Consider the following 22,241-nt stretch of genomic DNA (forward strand, 5'->3'; position numbering starts at 1 on the left):
TGCGGCACATAGTCGTAGCAACACATGAAACTCCATGTAGGTGTGGGCCAACACAACATTAATAAACTGTTTTGACCTATTATTTGATATACATATTACCTTTGTGAGCAGAATGCAGTCATTAGAACAACCAAAAACCTTTTAAAGTACATGTTTTGAAAAGCTTCCCAAATTGGCCCACTAATATTTCCATAATTCTATGGATGCAGCTGCCTGCGAATCAGACAACACACAATTAAGGATTGTTCACGGGTAGGATTTCAGGAATACGATGCTTTTACCGATAGCGTTGGTCACTCGGCTGAAGCGTATCTGCAGGCAGAAATGCCACCAGCAGGGTTTCATTTGACTTTCGCTCCATATCTCGAAACATGAAGCGTAAGCAGACAGGGAGGGAAAAGAGGTAAATGTTTTGCTAAGGAATTAAAATGCCACTGATGATCAGGGTCTCCTTCAGTTATACTTCTGTTTCACACAGTCAGTGCCCTTTAACAGGGTCTACAAACTTAATTACTCTCCTCTGCAGCAGGGCACCAAAATTTACATTTGAATTTCCCAGCCGATCGGGATGAGTGATCATGTTTGGAGACTCTGTATGGCCATTAAAGCTCACTCACATCTGCTTTTTTTCAGCACTTGAATAAACCCTGTTGAGGCTATTAACTGCAATCTGGGATGACCTCATCTTCACCTACGCTTCATCTCAGTGAGTCAGTGCCCCTCTTGCCTTTCTGGCCTTGTAGGAACAGGTGATCCCTCTCTGTCTGCTCCATCTGTACATCTGGCACTAGCAGTGCTCGGACTTCTTCTGTGCTAAGCCACAGGACCCGGCTCTTGGCAGCAACTACGGTGTCTGCAGTACCCTCATCCTCGCTGTTCGTTTTCGTGACAAAGAGAGGATGGATGATCTGAATCGGATGGCCTCCGCTGATGCGTTGGTAGAAGCCCCCGTTTCGCTTGTTCGCGACTTCCTGCGTCACTTGCTGTGCACATGCTGACATGCTATGTTGAGCACACGGCCTCGGTAAGCTAACGGCAGGTGTTTGTCTGCTACGGCGACAGAGTTCTTGGGAACCACCTATCAAAGCAAATTGGCTTGTGATCGTATCTCAAGCAGGACTGTCTTCCATCCATTTAAGCCCCCTCCAAAATGGTATTTTTTTGAAGACAGTTTGCATGGCTGCATCTTTGTCTGCACTATGCAGCTGCACGTTCCTGGGCAGGGATCCCACGGCACTAACTTCTCCAAACCAGCTGACGGCTTCATTGCACTCTCTTTTAATGGTTTTGTTGTATCTATTCAGGAGAGCGTTTAATGCCACAGTGCCCTCACCTTCAACTTTGCTGCAAGGATGGGTCGATTGTGCTGCGCAGAGATGATCGCAGACTCTCCATGGACCTGATCTGGGTGTGTGTGGTTTGTCATGGTGGTGGGCTGTCTTACTGGGCGATACCTTAAGACCCCTTTGCAGTTATTAAGTTGAGTTGTGTGTCTGATTCCCAATGGGCCTTTTGCACTGACAAATGGAGAATGAGTGTGGGGTCTCACAGAGATCAGCAGAAGTGGCTGGCAGCATCCCTTTGTCCTACAGCTACGTTCTCACGTTATTTAAGAAATCTATGACAGCGTGAGCTCGGGGGTTCCAGCAATGGTACAGCTCATGCAGTTTTCAGAGGATAACAAAGTTCATCTGGTGCCTTTCTGCTCACATTCTTGGAAAAGGAAACCTTGGCTTTACAATACATGTGGTTTAAGTGCCAGCAAGCAGACAACCTCTTGTGATTAACTGCTAATGTGAGCACTAAGATCAGCTCTGGTGCGTATCAGAGTGCATGAGATAGGACGCAAGTACTACACACAAGTGTCTCACATAAGTTAACAATATACTGGAGCCTGGTGATTCTGTGCATGCACTGTAGGTGTTACTATCCTTGAAGTAGCCGTGGGAAAGAACACCAACCAGAAGGAATTCTTTGTTGGTCTCCTGTCAGGTCGAACTATAGCTTCAATTTTACTGAAAATATATAAATGAATAAATGAAATGGCAGTAGGTTAAAAAAAAGGTGCCCACAGGTGATAACCGTCTGTTAAAAAGGAAAATAATTGGGAATGTTTGAGGTGTTGTACATTCTTAGTGCTTGGTTCTCTCTCACGCTTTACAACCATGCATATATGGGTCCAGATCTGGGTGGTGGTGAGAATACTGAGGGCTGCCGGTGGAGCATCATGTCCATATAAACAACAAGATATATGAACTAAGGGCTCAGCTGCTCTCCTTGCACATCAAAGCAGCAAGTCTATCTTCCAGTCACTGTTGACCCCAGGGGAAAGATTTGTGAGAGACCAGGGAGGAGCCTTCAAGAAAATATGACTTTTCTCTAAACAGCACTGATAAGTGAGGGGATCTGAAGGAGCCGGAGACAGGGACCTTGTTCTTGATGGTTTGTGCAGATGTGAAAGGAACAGAGTGATGCTACAAAACATCTAGAGCCTCTAGAGCCTTCCTTGATATGCAAAAAAAGTGACAAAGACGACGCAAGTTGAAAAAAGAGCATGATGATAGCCTAATGCATTAACTCCTGCTCATTATCTCAATTTATTTTGTTCCCTGCTTTTATCTTTATGTCCTTATTTTCTTGAATCAAGGTGAAGACGCAGATTGAAAACCTCTGCAAACGGTCCTGCTCTACACGGCCATAATGTCCTTTTCTGTGTTTATAGCCAACTACCATCAGTCAGGACTTATGACTGCAGAAAATATGATTCTGATGTAATGAATGAATGAATAATGATGCATTTGTGTTACAAGTCAGACGTAAGCCACAGTACGCTGAGCCTGAAATTGACAAATTGCAGGGAGAGGCCTCTGCAGCATTAGAAACAGTCAGAGAGCTGACATGGTTGATCCTTAGACCACCCACCATAATGATGGAGGGTTTCTAACTAAAGAAGACACCTCCAAACAACACACTCAAACTCTGACGTGTGTTTTCCACTCGGCACTGATGCCCACTGCAAGAAAATGCGCAGCCCCATGCTATATTATGAGCAGAGGGGTAATATCGTTTTTAGAATCTACATCAAGCGAGAGGGAGTCACATTAGCAACATTTATGGATATTAGCTTAGAAGAAGATACCATTCACTGTCAAGATTTTCAAGGGCTCCATGATTGCATCCATTCACGCAGGAAGCTGTTAGGGATGAAAAAGCGGAGCCAAAAGGGTGACATATGACATCATTTGAATCAGCTTATTAACATGGATAAAACCGTCACCCCACAAGTGGAAAAACTTGCTGCATTCCAAAACAGATACAACCCCTCATCTGCAGCGATAACTGGGGTAATGATGGGGGATTTGGAGGTTTTAAAAAAAATAAACTACTTATCGTCGCATATCCACACACAGGTGATGAAATTTGTGAATGATTCTAACTCGGCTGGTGTGCTGGGGAGTTCTAAAGGTCCACATCACTGGAACGAGCAAGGAGACAAGCACTAACTTAAAGACATAGGGCTAAACTTACTGAGCTAGGCTTTTTGATCACACATTTTCACATAACACCTGAAAAAAGGGTAATTTAAAATATGTGGACAGAACTTTAACTGACAGCATGCCACCAGTTGAAGTTTACCTGGAATCCGTTTTCAATTAGGCTGCTTGAATAGCGCTGTAACACAGTAACAGCAGGATTTCACACAGTGTTTTCCCAGTGAGATGAATCTCTGGAATCAAGCCCCTCTTGCAATTAGAGGAGTCAAATCTGCGGAAACCTTCAAGCCAAAAAATCAAGACCTATTTATTCTCATTCTCAAATGATTGACCTTAATAATATCTATCTCAGGAGGGATACAGTACCTTCTCCCATAGTCTAGACAGCACTGACATAGAAACATGGCTTTGGGAACCCAGTGCGAGCTGCATCCAAGTGTCTGCATCTCCACGCTCGCTCTCTGTCTGCCATCTGTATGAGTGTGCACATGGCTGAATGTGTGTGCTCTGAGTGTGTGACTCATGCTTAGCATGGCACAGTGTCTGTGTGTGGCTGTCTGTTTATTTTTCCTCTCTCTCAGACACCAGCCCGAAGCAGTGTTTCGACTTGGCAGTGGATGTGGATGCAGCCTCAGCTTCTGTGGATGCCGGCGCCGGCTGAACCCCATCCGCTGGACGCAGGTGCTGCCCTTACGACTGACGATGTCGGCGGCGGCCGAAGCCCCGTCCCTCTCCGCTCCGCCGCGTTTATCAGTGTCTCACCCGCCTCCTGATTTCAAAGGCATGGTCCACATAACTGCACTCTTTTGTCATCGGGCATCTATTTTGACACCGCTTGCCCAATTTTTTTTTTTTTGCAATTTCTTTCTTATTTTCTGGGATTTTTTTTTAATTTGATATTTTCTTCTTTCTTCCTAGACCAGACTACCAACTCAGTTTAGGTGCAATTGTGATCAGCTGCCCCCTTATCTGACATTAAGCTGTTCAGACTGGGTTGTTGAAATGGTGCAATTTGATCCCATAAAACTGTGGTGAAACAGCGAGGAGCGCCGTCTTTCCCTTTCACTTGCACTTAATAACATATGTAACTATAACGTCTTGTTTTCCATACTATTCTATATCGTTAACACTTTAAAGTGAAACTGAACACCTCACACTGCTCTATGTTGCCAAATATCAGCCCAGACTAAGCTTTGGATCAGGAGTTTTCCCTACGATTGTCCGAATTGTCAAATACGGTTTATTGTAAATCAGCCGAATAATCCTTTAGTGTGTACCCACCCTCAGATCTTGGAGAAGAAGGCTTGACTGCAGGCTCACTGGTTGAAATCATCACACAGTCTTGGAAAATATGAACAGGGAAAATGAAGGAGAAACACTTGCTTTCCAGAAAACCACCAAGATGCCCTCGAGCAAAGTATTTATCCAAGTATTTATCCCCAAACTGCTCCATTAGAGCTGCTCAGTGGCCAACGGTAGAAGACTGGTTTCACTGGCAGCTCCCACAGGGAAATGTGTATATGGGTGTGTGTGTGTGTGTGTGTGTGTGTGTGTGTGTCTGTGCGCAAAGTCAAGAGGAGCACTCCTGAGAAAAAAAAAATGCGGCTGACAGCATTAAAATGAGTTTGTTCCTTTGTATCCACAAGGTGAGCAGGTCGCAAGGCTAAGCCGGACTTACTTATCCACCAGTTTTATTATACAGACTTCCATTTTTTTAGATGCCTCAAAGATGATCCTTATATAAGAGGCCAGCAGTGGGTACAGGGAGTACAAATCCAATAATTCCAAAATAAGTCAGTAAGTGCGAGAAAATGACACTTCTTAAATGCTATGGCTTTTATTTGCTGAGTCCAGAGAACAGGATCTCATCATTTTAAGAGGCCCCTATTATTTCATAAATCGACCCCTGCAATGCCTTCCAAGTTTGTATCAGCGATCTTGATCCCCCCCAGTTTTGGAGAACAAAGAAGGTTTTGTGTAGCTCGTTTTCAGTGTTTGCAGTGGAAGTGGGAGCCACGCAGACGCGTACCTATACGGCTCAAAATACATGATGTTTCCACTGAAGGAGGGCCTACAGTCTGCCAGAGGTTCCTGCCACTCGACACTGCCTTCTCCGATCCACGGGGGTCATATACCACACGCACATAATCAGCGCACTCAACTAAGTTAGCTTTTTTTGTTTACTCAGAATTCTACTTTAATGTTGTCCAGACGCGAAGTTGAGAGTAAACAAGACAGACGTGACTAACAGTTTAAGAACGACAGGCATTGAGGGAAGACAAAAAGACGAAGACAATGGCTTCTAATCTGAATTATACTGTCTGTTACAACATGATTTATAGCGGTGACTGGCACATAGCGGAGTGAGTCACCCACACCATCTGCCCCTTTCTACCTCACCTCTGCCAGCATGCCTGTGTCTAGCTGTCTGTACCCTCTCTTCGCTCGCTGGTGCCCATGCTTCATCAGCACTCCTCCCAGGGGTGATGGATGGCCTGTCCATACTTCCCAATGACTAAAGCCAGCTTCTTCCAGACCACCTCATTTCTCCAATATTATTAAATTCCTTCCTATCACCCTTCCTCTGACTCACCCCAGCCCCTCGTCACAACCATGACCACTTCCCAAGCCCCGCGGCACAATGGTCAGCACCGTTTATGGCGATTGATAAATTGCCCTACGTCATCTTCTCTCATTCTCAGTCTGAGCTCCTCCTTCTGTTCTGTATCCAGACCAAAACTTTAACCTCATTCCCTCCAATTTGTACTTTAACTCCTTTTATCAACTCATCAGGCTCTTCATTCTTGTATTACCCACTGACAGCACTGAGCTCTCCTTTCTGCTCTCATTGTTATTTCCATCTTCATCTTCTCATTACCATCTTGAAAGTATGCTATTGTGAGGAGAAAAGGCAAACTAGGTTAGACAAGGCCAAAAGAGAACTTAGATCTGAGTCCAGCACGGCTCATCGTTGATTCCCCAGCAAGATCCGATCTGAAATGTCCCAATACAAAGTTATTGACCTCTGTGACTTTATGCATAGAAGATTACCTATTTATTCCCTCTCTTTAGAGGCTCTAATCCAGGTGTGTGCACAGTCAAGGGAAACCCCTATGAGCTCTGGACCAGCAGTGCAAACCACCGTCGCCCACAAGAGCTAAAGAAACCATCAACAATGATAAAAATACAAAAAATATTCCCTTTCTCAGTACTTCTACTATGTGTATGTTTGTATTGCTGAAACGATAAAGACCGACATTAAGTAACAGGTTCGGTTAAGATAATAAATAATATTTCTACAGGCAAAACACAGTAATCAGAAAGTCTGATCCTGACCTGGTTGTGGCATGGAGGATAAAACACATAATAAAAATAATGTCTGTTAACATACAAGCTCACTTCACCACGCCGTAGTGTTTAAATCTATACAGTTACAAATAGCAAATCAACTCAGGTTTGGAATTTGGCTTTCCTACCTGTGTAAACCTCTGCCTCCGAGGGATCCTCCACTCGTTTATGCTGGATGATGTAGTCAGAAACTTTGCAGCCAATCAGAGGCTCCACATCCATCCACTCCAGGGCCACCATTGTGCTTGAGGGCTCCAGGTAAGGGGCTAGGCGCAAACTAATGGATCAACATAGACAAGATAAGGTTTAAGATGTGGAAATGAGATAAAGATCAACAATGTGATCAAAAGGCTTCCACAACTGTTTGTTACACTCATTTGGAAATTCAAATTAAACTGTGTGTGTGCGTATGTGTGTGCCCAGTGCCTAAAATACTGGGTGCATGCAGTCATTGTTGTGTCTGTCACCCCTCTGCATATATTGGACAACAAGATGGCAAACAGCTGCTTTGAACAAAACAGCATTCCGATGCCACCTGTTCTCCAGCAGTGTTCCTTGTGCAGTTTTTCCTCTTTAATCCCTCAAAAGAGATAAAAGAGCAACATTTCCATATTTCCTGCCCTCCAGCTGTGTCTGTGACACTGGCTAAGAGAGGTAGGTTATGCCTCTTCATAAAAGGCACGCAGCGCCGTTTCATCCTCATAGACAACAATGATAAGTACTGCAGGTTTTTGCTGGCGTTACACTCCGTCACTGGCCAGAGTTGGAGTTTGGCTGCTGCAGCGGCTCTTCACTGGCCCCTTTCAGTGCCAGCAGGCATGGGTCCAGGGTAAGCCTGACCAAAACTCTTCCTCTCCAATTCCACAACCACAATCCGCAAACAAAACAATACCAAAACCACCATAAGCGTTTCAAACTACTTGTGCAATACTTACGCAGCATAATCTAAGTCTCACGTATCAATGCGTTTGTCCCAGTGTTTCTGGTAAAGTATCTCTGAGGAGTTCAGACCAATCTCATCATAAGGTCCATTTAGTAGCTGTCCTGGCGCTGGTTCTGTTTTTGCTCACATCACATGATCTTTATCAGCAGATTGCGTTTTTATTCCAGCTTTTGTGGAATTGTAGATGTTCAAATTTTCCAATTTTAATTGAGCGCTGCAAGAACTTCTTGTCCATGTTGCCGAGGTTCAATGTTCATTCTTGACCCCTGAAACAGTATGTATTGTAAAAGTTTGCACTGAAGCCCCCAGGAAATGCTGCTGGGCGGTGAGGCGATTTTGACATAGTGGCCGCAGTCAGCATTGGAAGATAGTGTGATGCACACTGACCCACAAAGATCCTTCCCATCCCATCATTACAACAGGAACAGCTGTAAAACGAGGAACAGATTTTTTCTCAGTGTCACAAACACCCCGAACTGACAGATCAGAATTTCATGTATTTGGTCCATTAATATCTTAAAGCCACAAGAAGCTGAATCAGCAATTTATTCTCATGCCATTCATGTGTGGCATAAGACAGCCAGCTCATCCAGAGGAAGTCTCAAATACTCACGCTCTCAGAGGATTCTAGTGCTACGACTATACTGTAATTAAGATGTAATGTGAGCAGTTCAGTGTGGTCTCTCAAATTTAGTTATCCATCCTAAACATGCATCTTAAAGCTTGAAGCTGTTTTAAATAATACACATTCACTATATCCATCTGTCTGCTGGAGTGAGTCCAATTGATGGGCCACACTTGTCCAAATTACAACGCCACCGCCATCTAACCTTGTAAGTAAGATTTGTGTTAACGTCACCTTGTTGTTGGGCAATGACATCATCATCATCATCATCAAAGGATGACAAGGCGAAACAGGATCAACTCTTTCGTCTTCGGTGTTGTTTGAATGCAGACAAAAGTAGAGATTTCAAACTGAATAGGTCCAGCATCTGCAATTTGGACAAATCGGCTCGCATCTCTGTCAAATTTGTCCCAGCATAAATCTTGTTGCATTCGTGAAATTTTTAAAACAAGAAATAGACAAAACTAAATCTGTTTATAGCTGAGGAATGCGAAAAAGGATCACACTGGTTGCAAATGTCATTAAGACTTGGACCCCAGAGTCCTCCCTTGCTGCCACACTATATTTCATCCTTGTTAATTAAGCTTTTATTGTTATGCCAGAGTGGTGCCAATAAAAGTTGCCCTTCATTCATTGTGGAATATGATATACTAATAAGCATAATTTATTTTCATTCTTTAACTAATTGCTTTCATTGCCGCCTTATCTTTATCCTAAAAGTTCTCAGGGCAACAATAGCTGAGGCGGATGACTCACAAAAGCCTTGGAGATATTATTAGGACACCTTGAATGAGAGCATGTTCTTTTCAGAAGGGTGTAAGGGCCGACTGACAGCTATTAGAACTTTGGGGACTGTGCTTGTGTCTACAACTTTTTTAAGTGCCCCAGGAGTCAGCAGAGACAGGTGCGTGTATATGTGTGTGCATGTCCACGTGCATATGTGAGCGCGCCCGTGGCGCATCGGTGCATGCATCCATGAAATCTCTCTTGTGCATGAATTCCTAGGTGTCGTGGTGTCACCTCACACTTACATTGGCTGCCTGAGGGGGCTGCAGTTAGGCAGGCCGTCTTTGCTGAAGGCACTCAGGTCACAGCGACACCAGTTATCAATGACATCGCCCTTTCCAGCACACCAGTATGAGCTCATTGTGGCGCTCTTGAAGGCCTGTAAAGGGTAACAGGTGAGAGAAATGCAATTATCTCTTGGAACATGCGCTTCCTGTCCATCTATGCTTACCCCACCCCCATCTCAGCCCACTTTTTCCATCGGTGCCCTCCACATCCCAGAACACACACGAGCACACACCCTTGTACTTCTGTCCATATGATGACTCTTCATTGACTATATTAATTTTCTTTTTCCCATCCACTAAAAATAACCCTCAACATTAGCATATCAACCTCAGCCTTAACTTAATAGCCCTTTGACGACGCGAGGACTGGCCAAAATGTCCTCACTTTGCGGAAATGTCCCCTCCCTGAAGGTCTAGAACACACAACGGGTTCTCACGAAGACAGAAGTACAGGTACACATGCACACACCCACACACAGAGTGACCTTTTCATACCCACCGTTCCCAATTACCGGAAGGCAGGAACATCTCACTAACATCGACAAGCTTACGCTGCGATATCATAGATGCACTGTGACTTTTATGATAGAGGTGTGAAGGCTGTGACACTCCCCGTCTCCTCCACTCTAAGTGTATGTTTGTGTGTGTGTGTGTGTGTGTGTGTGCGTGTGTGCGTGTGTGCGTCTGTCGGTGGTGCTGTCGGTCTATCTGTGAAGGGGGATGGGGGGGTGAGGATGTTAGGAGATGACATCATCTCCTAACATCTCCTTGTGCTGCTTCATTAACAGGCGAAAGAAAAATCAAAGGCAGAAGCTCAGTCATCCTCTAAAAGGCAGCAAAATGCCAATATAACCGTCAGAGCAATAAAGTATAATGTCAGGGCTTTCCCTAAAGCCACAGGCATGATAGAGAGTGAGTTCAACAGAGTTCGCAAGCACTCTGGCTCCCCCTGTCACACTATGGATCAATGGAGCACTCAGTTATTTATGTGCTCTAACTGGTTGGCAGTGCTGCCTCATGCAGACAACTTTGGAGATGTACTTGATCATGGTCACAAAAATAGGACACTGGAACCATGCGGAAACATTATCACTGGGTACCAGGCATCCAACAAAAAGCAAAGAGAAGCCACTCCTTTGTTCCAATACACCATGACATTCACTTATCCGAAAGCAGAGAAACTGATGAGACCACACACGTCTTTAAGACAACTGCACACGTGCAGGGTGCACGCACGGGCACATGCGAAACATGCACGCACAAACGCGCACTCCAATTAAAGATTGATTTCCACAGTCGGTTGTTTCATTTCATTGGAGAAATGCCAGGGAGGATTTCTGCAGCGTGTTGATTAGTGAAAGTGACATCTGAGATGGCTTTGGGCATAGTCCTGACCAGAGAGACGGACGGCTTGGCCAAAAAAAGAGTCAGGGTATGCACTCAGAAGCTGATGTTAGCATTTCCACAACACTGCATTGTTAGCTGTAAAGGAGGCTCGACAGACTTCATGGGAACTGACTTCTTCCAATACCACTTGCCTTCACTCAGGGCAAAGGATCTTGAGAGTAAAAGTGAGCTAAATGAGAAGAGGAGTAACAAAACTTAAAAAAAGAGAAATTGAGGCTGGAGGGATCAGTGGACAGAAGACAATGAAAAAGCATCAAGGTGAACAAAGAAACAAAGGTGTAAAAAAAGAGAGTGTCAAGTCTCAAAGCATTGCCCACCTGACTGTGGGACAGGATCAGGATCCTTCAGCAGTCAAGGCTTTCCCATTATTTAACCTCCAATACAAGGCCCTCTAAATGAGCATGCTGAATGAGCGGTTATTATAGGGGGTAGGCAACACTGTAATCCATGGCCATATAATAACCCCCTGGAAAACCAAAAAGGGGAAAAAGGTAATTACATTTCTCCCCCCTTTGCCTGAACCCATGTGGCTAACTGCTGCCAGAAAACAACAGCAGCAGGGGTCTTGCCACCTCATGCCAATGGGAAGCAGGCCACAGACAAAGGCAACAAGAAAAACCTGGACTCAAGGTCTATGCACGCACACAGACTAGACAAATATGAGAAATGAGAAATGACCTCCGCTGCTAGGGGCAAAAGAGAGAAAGACCACAGGACCGCCATGCGTTCACCACCACCAAATTCCTAGAAAAACCCCATATGGGTCTGTGCGCTTGATTGCATGGCTGCACATGTGAAAAATAGACAAAGCGATTACCGCCGTGTTGATGTTTGAAGAGTAATGCAAGCCAGTCTCCACTGGGTAAACAGGGAATCTAATTGTGGTTTAGAGAATGAGATGGGGGTTGGGTGGGTGGGTGGCGGGGGCACAGGAGGTAAAACAGAGATGAGGATTTGGAGAAACGCAAGAAAAAGTGATTGTTAGCTAATACGTGTAAAGTGATAATATGTCAAGTGTGTGGCGAGGAACACAGCAATATGTCCTGGTCCTGTCCTGGTGCAAGTTAAAGAGAAAGGCTCGGGTCAGTACGGTAAATCCTTTAGTGAGATGAACAGACACGGTGAAAGGCCCAGGGGAGAGTACTTCTGTGCTCAATGCAGTTACTAGATAAGTAAGGTAGAGGATACCCTATACTGTATTGATTAACCACAGATCATGCATTTCCCAGAACGCTATAGATCCATACATATTCTGTGTTGGCCACATAAGGGTGAGAAAAAACCTCCTCCATCATGCTTCGTATTAGAAAAGCAAGTGTTTTGACAAAGACGGCCCTATCAGAGCCTTGACTGTAACAGTGTGAGACAGTTTTTGTGCAGTCATGACAGATCTGCTTCCAGGAACTGGTGATGCCCCTGTGGTTACAATAACACCCGCTTCTACCGTTTCACAAATATGCCACAATTCATCTCTATCGACCTTTATCGATACTGAACCAATTGAGCTGAAATGTAATCACCCCCAGCTTCCAACAGAAGACGAGATCGGCGAACGGCAAGGCCACTGAGCATCAGCAACAACTCCGGCCGCAAATTCCAAGCCTTGACATCATTTAGGCCCTGCAGACACACTGGCACCAAAATACTATTTGGACCTTTCACTTTCGTAGAAGCCTGTCGTGACTTACAAGAAGGCAAGGGAGGCCATTGTGACCTCTTTAATGTATTAATCTGTTTGTCTAGTCTAAGCCGACCATATTACTGTCCGTCTTCAGAGGCTAATACACGAAAACACTGGCCAGCTGGCCCACAGTATTGATTTATAAGATGATCAGCAGTGGTGGTAAAGACTCTAAGTCAGCACACACAGGACACCATCAATAGTGACCTAAGTGTGTACGTCTGTGTGTGTGCGTGTGTGTGCACACACACAGACTCGAATGCATTTATGTATCCTTTCCAATCATTCAGGGATAATGGTGTTAACAAAGGAACCAATGGGCTGGTTCTAGGAACCTTGTCAGAGGTAGTACTTCCAGGAAATTGGACACTGGGGGCAGCTGGAGGGTTGGTTCACCCAGAGGTTGATGGGGGGTTGCCATGTCACTGGAGAACCCTCAAACAGCAGGTATTGGTTTTTAGGTGTGCCAACTCAATCTGACAGTGCTCTCAGATAATCTAACCTTTCCAGCAACATAAATTGACTTATTTGTTGGTCTGCTCTCTTATTACGTGTTACACAACACAGAAAGCCAGCAATAAAAAAGCCAACAGAGAAGCGGTATAAAAGAAAATGAAAACAAATAAAATTTGACTAAACTTGAAAATTTCAGTGGAGACTAACAAGAAAGACTGCTGGACATTACCCTCTATATGATTCATGGAATAATTACAGATGCTGCCTTTGAACATTCATCTTTAGAGGGCGGTTAGGTCCTTCTTTGTGATTTAGTTTCAGTGTGGTCAATTTGGATGTTGATGAACTGTTGAACTGTTGTCCGTGGCATAAAGGACAAGTCTGTACTACAGCTGATGCAATTAATGCTTTATGGACCAAAGGCTGACGAGAACATACACTCATTTGTCAGTTTACTAGGAACACCTAAAACTACCGCACTCTAATACAGCAGCCCTGCAATAAAATTTATAATAAAATCAATTTATAATGGTCATGTCGTGCTGAAAGTCGGATGATGCAGGTTGTGGTGCTGTTCATTTGTACCGTGTTAGACTGGCACGCGTTTCGATTTTTTTGTCCACCTTAATTATATCAACGAGGGTAGGCTAAATAACAGAAACACCTCTCTGTATAATCAATCACAGCTATCAATCAACACCTGAATCAGCACCTCAAGGTAGGATTTCTATCACGGCCGTTGTATTAGACTGCATCAGTTTTAGGTAGGTTAGCTGAATAAACTGGTAACCGGTGTAGCTGCAGCTGTAACTGTACAGAGTTTCTATGAGTCTGTTTAATGTTCTATAGGAGCGTGCGCTCTCCTTGGTACTGAAGTGTTGTTCCCGGGATCAGAACTTGATTTTTTCTTTGGTGTGTGCATTAGATAATGACAGCTGCTGGACTGAGCTGTGTGGCAGACTATTGCTGAAGTTGGCAGCAACATTCAGGGTATGTTGCTTTATGTGTTTTTGTTGAATTGTGCTAATGTGCTAAGGGGAGTATCTGTGTGCGTGTGTGTGTTTGCGTGCGCACACCAGGCCTGTAAGCAAGACCACCTTAGTCGAGTCTAAGCCAATTCCAAGACCGGTTCCAGTCCAATTCTAGTCAAGAACAGGTTTAAAGCAAGCCAAGCCCGACAACAGAGCAACTTGAGAATACCAAGGGGGAGTAAACCTCAAGCCTTTCCTTCCACATGCAAAACAAAATCATTACGTTTCGTACAGTGGAGTAAAGACAGTGAAGTATGCACAAAATCAGACATATGCAGCTGATGAATGTATAAGCAAGTTTTATATACACAGGTTTCCACAGGTGGAAATCTGTTTGTATTGCAAGTTGGATGATAAGCCAAACAAAAATAATGACTTAAAAATATACATGTGTTAGTCAGTACTTCAAAGAGACAGTTCAGCCAAATCTCACACGTCTCCACTATCTAGCCATGCAGATAGTTCTGGTTTTATCTGGGATAAAACTATAACAGAGGTGAACATTATTTTATTTTATCTTATTAATCTAATTCTGTTTGTGGTGAAACATTACACCGAAAAAACCTCAACAGCAACGCAGCTTTTCTGGAAAAAGGCGCCCCCATTACTCTTCAGCATCCACACACCTCACTGTAAGCAATTTCCTCTGGAACGTCTTCCTGCTGATGAAATAGTCCCTATAGCAACAGTTGGACAGTGAGGCCTGTGCATAATCCAGAGGGGGCATTGTTTCTCGAAGGAGATGTTTTAAACATCGCTTCTCAAGGCTGCGAGCACTGCAAACTAATTTCTATCCACCTTCATTGTATTAGGGTGGAGGCAAATAGAGAAAGCACAGAAATCTTAAAATGTGGACACTTCAAAACTACCAGCATGGACAGATAAGTGAGACAATATGTTTTCTATTGGGTACAGCAAATAGAGAAAACATGTTTTGGGAAGAACTCAGGTAACTATCCAATACCAGTCTTCCAGGTATTATTTTCCCCAAATCCTTAACTAGTCACTGGTGATGTCAGTACTGGGCACATGTACAAAGAAATACTTTACTCCCCCTCTTTCACAGAGCCACACAGAGCAAGCTAAGAAGCAGGGAGATGCACCAGTGTACTATTTCTACCGTTTAATTCTGTTGGCTTTCAGTGCCGGTGGGGGTCTTTTCAAGGAAGGGGTAATTTCACTTTGTAACAAAATCCCCCTCTGGCTTAATAATGAGGAGATTTGCGTGAAAGGGACACGACATGTGCTGTCAAACGGGCAGGGAGAGGCCACTGAAAGACGCAGGTAGCCCAGAAAGGAGGGAGGAGGGGAGCCAGAGAGAGAGTGACAGGTCTATGTAAACACGATAGTGGGCATACACAGACACATGCATACAAATACGCATGCACATACAGATATGGCCTCAATCCACCTAATCATAAGTGGGATGACTAACCCTCTATTCTGATTGCTTCCTTTTTTCCTTATTTTTTTTTTTTTTAAAGAAACTCATCTCTGAGAAAGCTTTTGCAACATGGCATCTGTCTTTCCCGATAGACCCGGCCAAGTAGAAAGATCTCAGGCTAAAGCATGTGTGAGAAAGACACACACACACACACACACACAAAGACATAGAGAGAGAACTGTATGTGTGGAGGGGCAGGTTGTCGTGTCGCTCGTCTCTAATGCAATATATGTATGCGCCTTTCAGGCTAGCAGCAGCGGCTGCGGCCAGGAGGAGAGGAGACGGTGAGGAAAAAGAGGAGCGGAGTGATGGACTCCCCTCCCTCCCAAGAGGTCGATGACATCAATAAGAAGCTAATAATCCTGCCTCAAGCTACCTCAGAAGGGCTTGCCAGAGCGATCCACTGCAGTCTACCCCTTCTCCTCCTCCTCATACATCTCACTCTCCACATCCCCAGAAGACCACGGGTTGGGTAGGGGGAGAGAGAAGGATGGATAGCGAGGTGTTTGGAAAGAGAGGGGAAAGAGACATTTTGCTCTTCCTCACGTTTAGCTATCGATGAGGCCCACTAGGGATCGTCTGCTATTGATTGTGCCTTCTTTTCTTTGGGGCTGTGGTGCTTGTTATGGGCGGCACGTACAGGGGTCTTTGTTGTGTGTGTGTGTGTGTGTGTGTGAGAGAGAGAGAGTTTGTGAGTGCATATATATTTATGTGTGTGCGTGTTTGTCTTTTTTGCCTCCGGTATTGTTGTCGCCTGCAGTAATTTCAGAAGGTAAGGTAATTAGATGCTTGATTGGGGGGAGCGTGAACCAGTCTGCTCCCCGTGGCGCGTGCATGCGTGTGTGTTGGGCGTGAGTCACCTGCAAACAGCTCTGTGTTGGTTCGCACACGCAAAGAGAAGACATGTACCGGATATTAGGTAGCAAGACAATGTCAAGATGAAGCCTGAACAGAGTAGAAAGGGTAAACTAAATGTCAAGTGAAGCCAGAGCCCCCTCCTAAATTACCTTATGGAAAAGAAATCCGATATGATTAACTTTCACTGCACAAAGACCCCAAGACTTTTCATACAGGATGAATCATAAACACAACACGCGGCCATTAAGACGATATTACATTCAGCTGTGTGTGCTTGTTCAGACACACACACACACATATATCTCACACATATTCACATCGACTTTCCCACAAGAGGAGAAAACCATGATGTCATCTTTTTTATGCCCTCTGTATTACAGTGCTCATTTCCAGTGGTCAAAGTTAACCAACTAATGCCACCTAGAGGTGATTTGACACAACTGCATCGGCTGAACACTTCAGAGGACAATGGGATAACGCCACCACTGCATGGTATGAGATTGCATGTAAGTAAAATATCCTGAATAACAGACAGATGGCTCTTACATTTTCAGAAGAGCTTGCACATGGGCAGCACTATGTGTTAATTTGCCCCACAATTACAATTAACCTTAATAATTAACAATTACGTTCCAACTTTTATGCAAAATTGTAAACAGGACGTTGACAAAGCAAACAATAAGTTTACAGTCATATAATTAATGATTCGCAATATGTCAGAATTGAAAAGAAATCCAGGCTTCAACCACACCATCAGTAACATTTTGCACATTTTCATTCCCCTCATTCAAAAATGCTTTTGATTTTACCATAAACTTAGCACTAAAATAAAAGTCTTCTTCTTTTCTTATTTTGGCCTTTTTCTTCCAACTCCAGTGGGTATGTTGATGCATCACATCAATCGAGCTCATTCTCTTTGTCTCGCTCTCTCTCTCTCGCTCTCTCTCTCTCACACACACACACACGCACTTCCTACCCCCATGCTGCTTTCTCACCTCTTTGGTGACGTTGTCTTGGACCAGGCTGTAGAGGGGCACCACACGGCTGACTTCCAGCAGCACAGGGATGGGGGAAGGCTGCTCTCCGCTCCTGCTGTTACCGGTGCGGCCTCTCCCTGACACTCCCCCCATCACGGCCTGGTGATGGCACAGGTGGCAGCCAGATGGACAGCTGCCCTTCTCCTCGCAGCGGATCTCGACGCCATTTACCATGTCGTCAGTCAACAGCTGGCTCTTCTGCAGTGCCGACAGGTAGCTGATGAAGGGGACCGACTTCAGCTCACGCCGCCCACCTCCACCAACACTCTGGTCTGTTGCCTCTGGAGGGGTAGGCAAGATAGGTATGGATAATGGATGGGAGGGGAGGTAAATGAAGTTTACAACAATAAATATTTACATTCATTTCAGGAAGAGGGAGAGAAACCATCTCCCTCACTTCCATATGTATTGTTTTCTAATTGTAAAAACAACCCCTTCTTCCTAAATCTCTCATCTTTATGAAACAATATATTCATGATCCCTTCACAGTCACAGTCACTCACTTACGAAGAGCATCCGCATCTGGGTTTACTTTTACTTGCTGCCCAGGAAAAGCAGAAAAAACAACAACTAACCCTGTACCGTCATCAGCTCTCATAGACAAAGGATGAATGGGAGGGAGGAGGGGTGTCACTGGCTTCCTCTCCTGAGCTTCAATTACCACTATTTGATGTTCTCACTGGAGTTGGGGGGATTCGGCGAGAAAACAACACACCATGCAGAAAGACGAGGCAGCGACAGAAGCCGGGGAGGGGCAGAGACAGGAGGGAATGCTACTTGGGTGTTTCACCTGGAGGACACATCAGGCCACATGTCACAGTGAAGCAGATCCACCATCTGTTGCCATCAAGATGTGCTCGTTGTGTCTATTTGCTTTACAAGGAAGGAGGACACACACATGAATTTTCCAAATGAGCGATAAGGGATCCTTGCTAGTGAGTGAGTGAGTGAGTGAGTTACCGGCTTATGATGTAGCTTTGAGATGAATCATCAGTCAGTGCTACAAAATATGGAGAAACCCTATGTTTAAACACTGAATACGTATTATACTTGCATGTTAGTTGTCGGAGTATTGACCTACACTCCATGCAGAGTGCTAAAATTTTTTGTCCAAAGCCTCAGTTCCATACATGAGAATAAATGTATTAAAACAACAAGAATGTGCACATGTTTAAGTTCCGCTCACACAACCCCAATCATGGATGCATCGATGAGATTACCAGTGCAAGCAGCATTACATACGTGCACATAAACACACACAGACCAAAAAAACAAGTGAAAGCCTAAACTCAAAGGTAGACAGGAAAAACCCTAAACATCATTTAAGGTGGGGTAATTGGGACCAATTAAGGTTAATATTCTAAATGGCTTATTTCCCGTTAACAGTTTTAATGACAGTGAACTCCAACATCCTTCAAACTATTGTGGCAGCAGTGAAAGGACAACACACATTGCATGAACTCAAACAGCGTATGTGTTTGTATGAGAGAAGGAAACAAGCCTTAATTTGTTTACTTGTGCAATTTCACTCCTGACTCCAGTGCTGTAAGTTAACCGAGGACACGAAAACGGCGTTCAGCCATTCGCTTCTCAGACACAAACGCACGCTGACACATGGGAGGTGTTTAACGGCTCAGAGACAAACATCATGCAGGTGGGGACGTTTTCAAGGACAGGTTTAAGTAATATTATTTGCAGGGGGAAATTCGCTTGTGCTAATTACAACATATCTCAAGTGAGTATTCACATTCGAACCAGGTAATAGAGACCGAAAGGCCTTCATCAAAGCTGCAAAAAGTTTGGTTTTCTGATGTGCTGCTGGCATGAGCATGCAAAACTGTCTGTGTTGTGTTGTATCATTAAAAAGCCTAATAAAAGTTAGGCAAATTCCCTTAACACTGATTAACATGTGGACAGAAAGTCCTGCTCATTTCATTTCATAAGCAAATTAAAAATACAATTAAAGAAGACAATGTGCAGGTGGAGTAAGTGTATACATAGCTAACAGGCTAGCAGGCTAACAAACTCTAGAGACAAATCACTGCTAGAGAAAAAAATGTTACAAATGCCAAAATGCTGTACACAATTTTTGAGGGATGATCTGGATCATGAGTATATTTCCAATCCCAAAAACGCTGTGTAAAACGTAAATAAAGCAACATGTGATAACTTGCTACTGCTTTTTGACATATACTCAATTGAAAACAGTACAAATACAATATATTTAATGATTCACCTCGTCAAATTTTTGTAAATATCTGCTTATTCATTTAATTCGATGCCAGCAATGCATTTTAAACAAGTTGGGACCAGAGCAACAAAAGACTGGGAAGAGCTCAAAAACCATCTGTGTGGAACATTCCACAGGTAAACAGGTTCATTGGTAACAGGTGATAGTATCATGACTGTGTACAAAAGGGACATCCTCAAAAGGATATGACTGCATGGGCTCGGGAATACTTCGTAAAACCGTTGCCGGTAAACACAGTTTGTTTGCAAATGATTGTATTATGTTTTTATTTGTGTTTTACACAGTGTCCCAACTTTTTTGGAGTCTGGGTTGTAAAATATATTGATATCAGCTTTAAAAACAGCTGAAACTTCCAGATTCCCAGTGAAAGCACTAAGGACACGACCCCGGTGTCCTCAGTTGCAGCTATGACCCCGCTGTGCATGTTTGTGTGCAAGAGAGAACTGAGTCTGGACATACCTCTCTTTATTTTATGTATGTCTTTGTGGTTTACTCCCTGTGTACATCTGCAAAACGCTGGCAAGCAGTTGAAAGGTTAGGCGGTAACGTCATGTGCAACAGTATGTAAACAGGCTCAAAGGGTGGCCCTAGAGCCCAATTATATGCATTTCTTGAGGCAGCACAGACAGAGAGAAGAGCTGTCGAAATGGGCTCTCACATTAAATCCCAGCAGCTCAGGTTGGCTGTGGGTAACCAGTCGTGTTCCCTCTCACCCCCTTTAGCTCATTTCATCCTGGCTTACAGTTGTTTACGTCTATGTACACAAATGCGTTTTATGATCGGTTTGGCACCAGAGAGCTCTGGTGGAGACAATCAAACACGGCCACGGTAATGCCGTAGTCAGGGCCAGCTGACATTAATGGTGCACATGCAATCGTGGAAAGTAACAGAGCACATTTACTCAAGTACGATTTTCAGGTACTTGTATTTCCATTTTCTGCAACTTAATACTTCTACTCCATTAAAATTCAGATGCAAATATTGAGCTTTTTACTCCACTAAATTTATTTGATAACTTTAATTAGTAGTTACTTTCCAGATTCAGATTACAAAGCATGATTAACAAATAAATTATGACTATATTATGTAAATCAGACTTTATTGATCCTCAAGGGGGAATTCACAAGCTACACAGCAGTATATAAAGTGTGAGATATAAAATACATAGAAATAGATTAAAAAAAGAGCCACACATTTACCAGCTGAAGCATTAATGTGGTGTACACATGAACATATCAGTGATCATAATCCAATTATATCATATAAAATGTTCTGAAAAGGGCTATTCAGCAAAATGTGCCCTTACTTTTGGTGCTTTAAGCATATATTGATGTTACTGCTTTTTAGAATTTCAAATGCATGCCTTTTACTTGTAACAGAGTGTTACTGCACTGTGGTATTGCTACTTCTACTTTGCCCCATCTTTTCTTTACTTTTGGACTTTTACAACTTCTTCAGCTGTCTTAACTGTAAATGTTGCTTTGAGGCTGGTAGCAAACGACTGCACCATATCGTTTCCACCTGGGATCACTAAAGTACTTTGTCTGAGTGTCTGTTTATTTGTGTTTGTGAAATGTACAGTGTCAGTGACGTTTGTCCAACGGCTACACCCTTCGCAAGGACAAACTAAACCGGACCACATGTATTTTGGCGCAGTTAAAGGAATGGCCCGTCATTTTGTCTTTTTATAAGCTATGACATCTGTTTGCTGTGTGGAATGAATGTGATGCTTATGCAACACTTGCCTGTCATCAAACACAGCAAGGAGATAAATGGAGAGCATTTTCGAGCCATTGATCTTACACTGCCATTGTTAATTAAAATGTCTTTGTAGACTGGTTGCAGTATAATTACTCATCAGGGACACTTCCCCTCTGGCCAGGGCTATGTTGCCCAGGCAACAACAGCAAAGGTGTCAGATATCTTCCATAGCAGTTTCATACAGATGTTGTTGGATGTATATGCTGTCGGCAATGTTGTTTTTTGCTTTATCAAAACAGCTACATGGACCACAGTCCTCTGATTTTAACTGGCCTTTGTTATTTACAGTACCTGTAAAGGACATAACACCTATTCACTTTACACAGTTCTAACACAATATTGGTAGAGCAAGAGAGACACATTTTAATATGTATAATGTGCCTCATACTTTGCTATAGAAAATATTTGAACAGCAGTTATTCTACTGTCTAAATACAATATTATTTGTCTTTTTTAATGTATGTTAAACAATCATCTAAATTGTTTTTCCACATTTCTGCTCTTGTTTGTTTTAAAAGTGATTTGCCACAGAAAAACTGTTTCTTAGAAGGTCCTAATTCATTCTGTGTGCACAGGCGCTGCATGGGCATCTTCTAAGACTAAGTCTGACATCTAGTGGTTTCTTTCTATCATTACTGGCTTACATGTCACCACATCTGGATGTTTCTAACATACAATAATAACCTGTGGGCAATACTTCAGGTTCTCTCTGTGAGACTTATTTCCTCAGTTACAGGTATGTTTACTTGTTAACTGAAGTTCAGTGGTCTTACACGTTTATTCTTTCAGGGACAGACGACAAGAATACAGTACAATACAATGCAGATATTTT

At 43.5% G+C, this 22,241-nt stretch overlaps 1 protein-coding gene across 1 annotated transcript in view; it reads right to left on the reverse strand.

Moving 5' to 3' along the window:
- LOC121623033 (astrotactin-2-like) overlaps positions 1–22,241 on the reverse strand; it is a 263,780-nt gene that overhangs the window by 28,692 nt on the left and 212,847 nt on the right. The window contains exons 17-19 of the mRNA XM_041960153.1: positions 17,356–17,678; positions 9,442–9,575; positions 6,971–7,119 (exon numbers count right to left, since the gene is read on the reverse strand). Of these exons, the coding sequence (XP_041816087.1) occupies positions 6,971–7,119; positions 9,442–9,575; positions 17,356–17,678 (606 nt within the window). The remainder of the gene's footprint in view (positions 1–6,970; positions 7,120–9,441; positions 9,576–17,355; positions 17,679–22,241) is intronic.

This window comes from Chelmon rostratus, chromosome 19 (genome assembly GCF_017976325.1).
Source record: "Chelmon rostratus isolate fCheRos1 chromosome 19, fCheRos1.pri, whole genome shotgun sequence".
NCBI classification, from domain to species: Eukaryota; Metazoa; Chordata; class Actinopteri; order Chaetodontiformes; family Chaetodontidae; genus Chelmon; species Chelmon rostratus.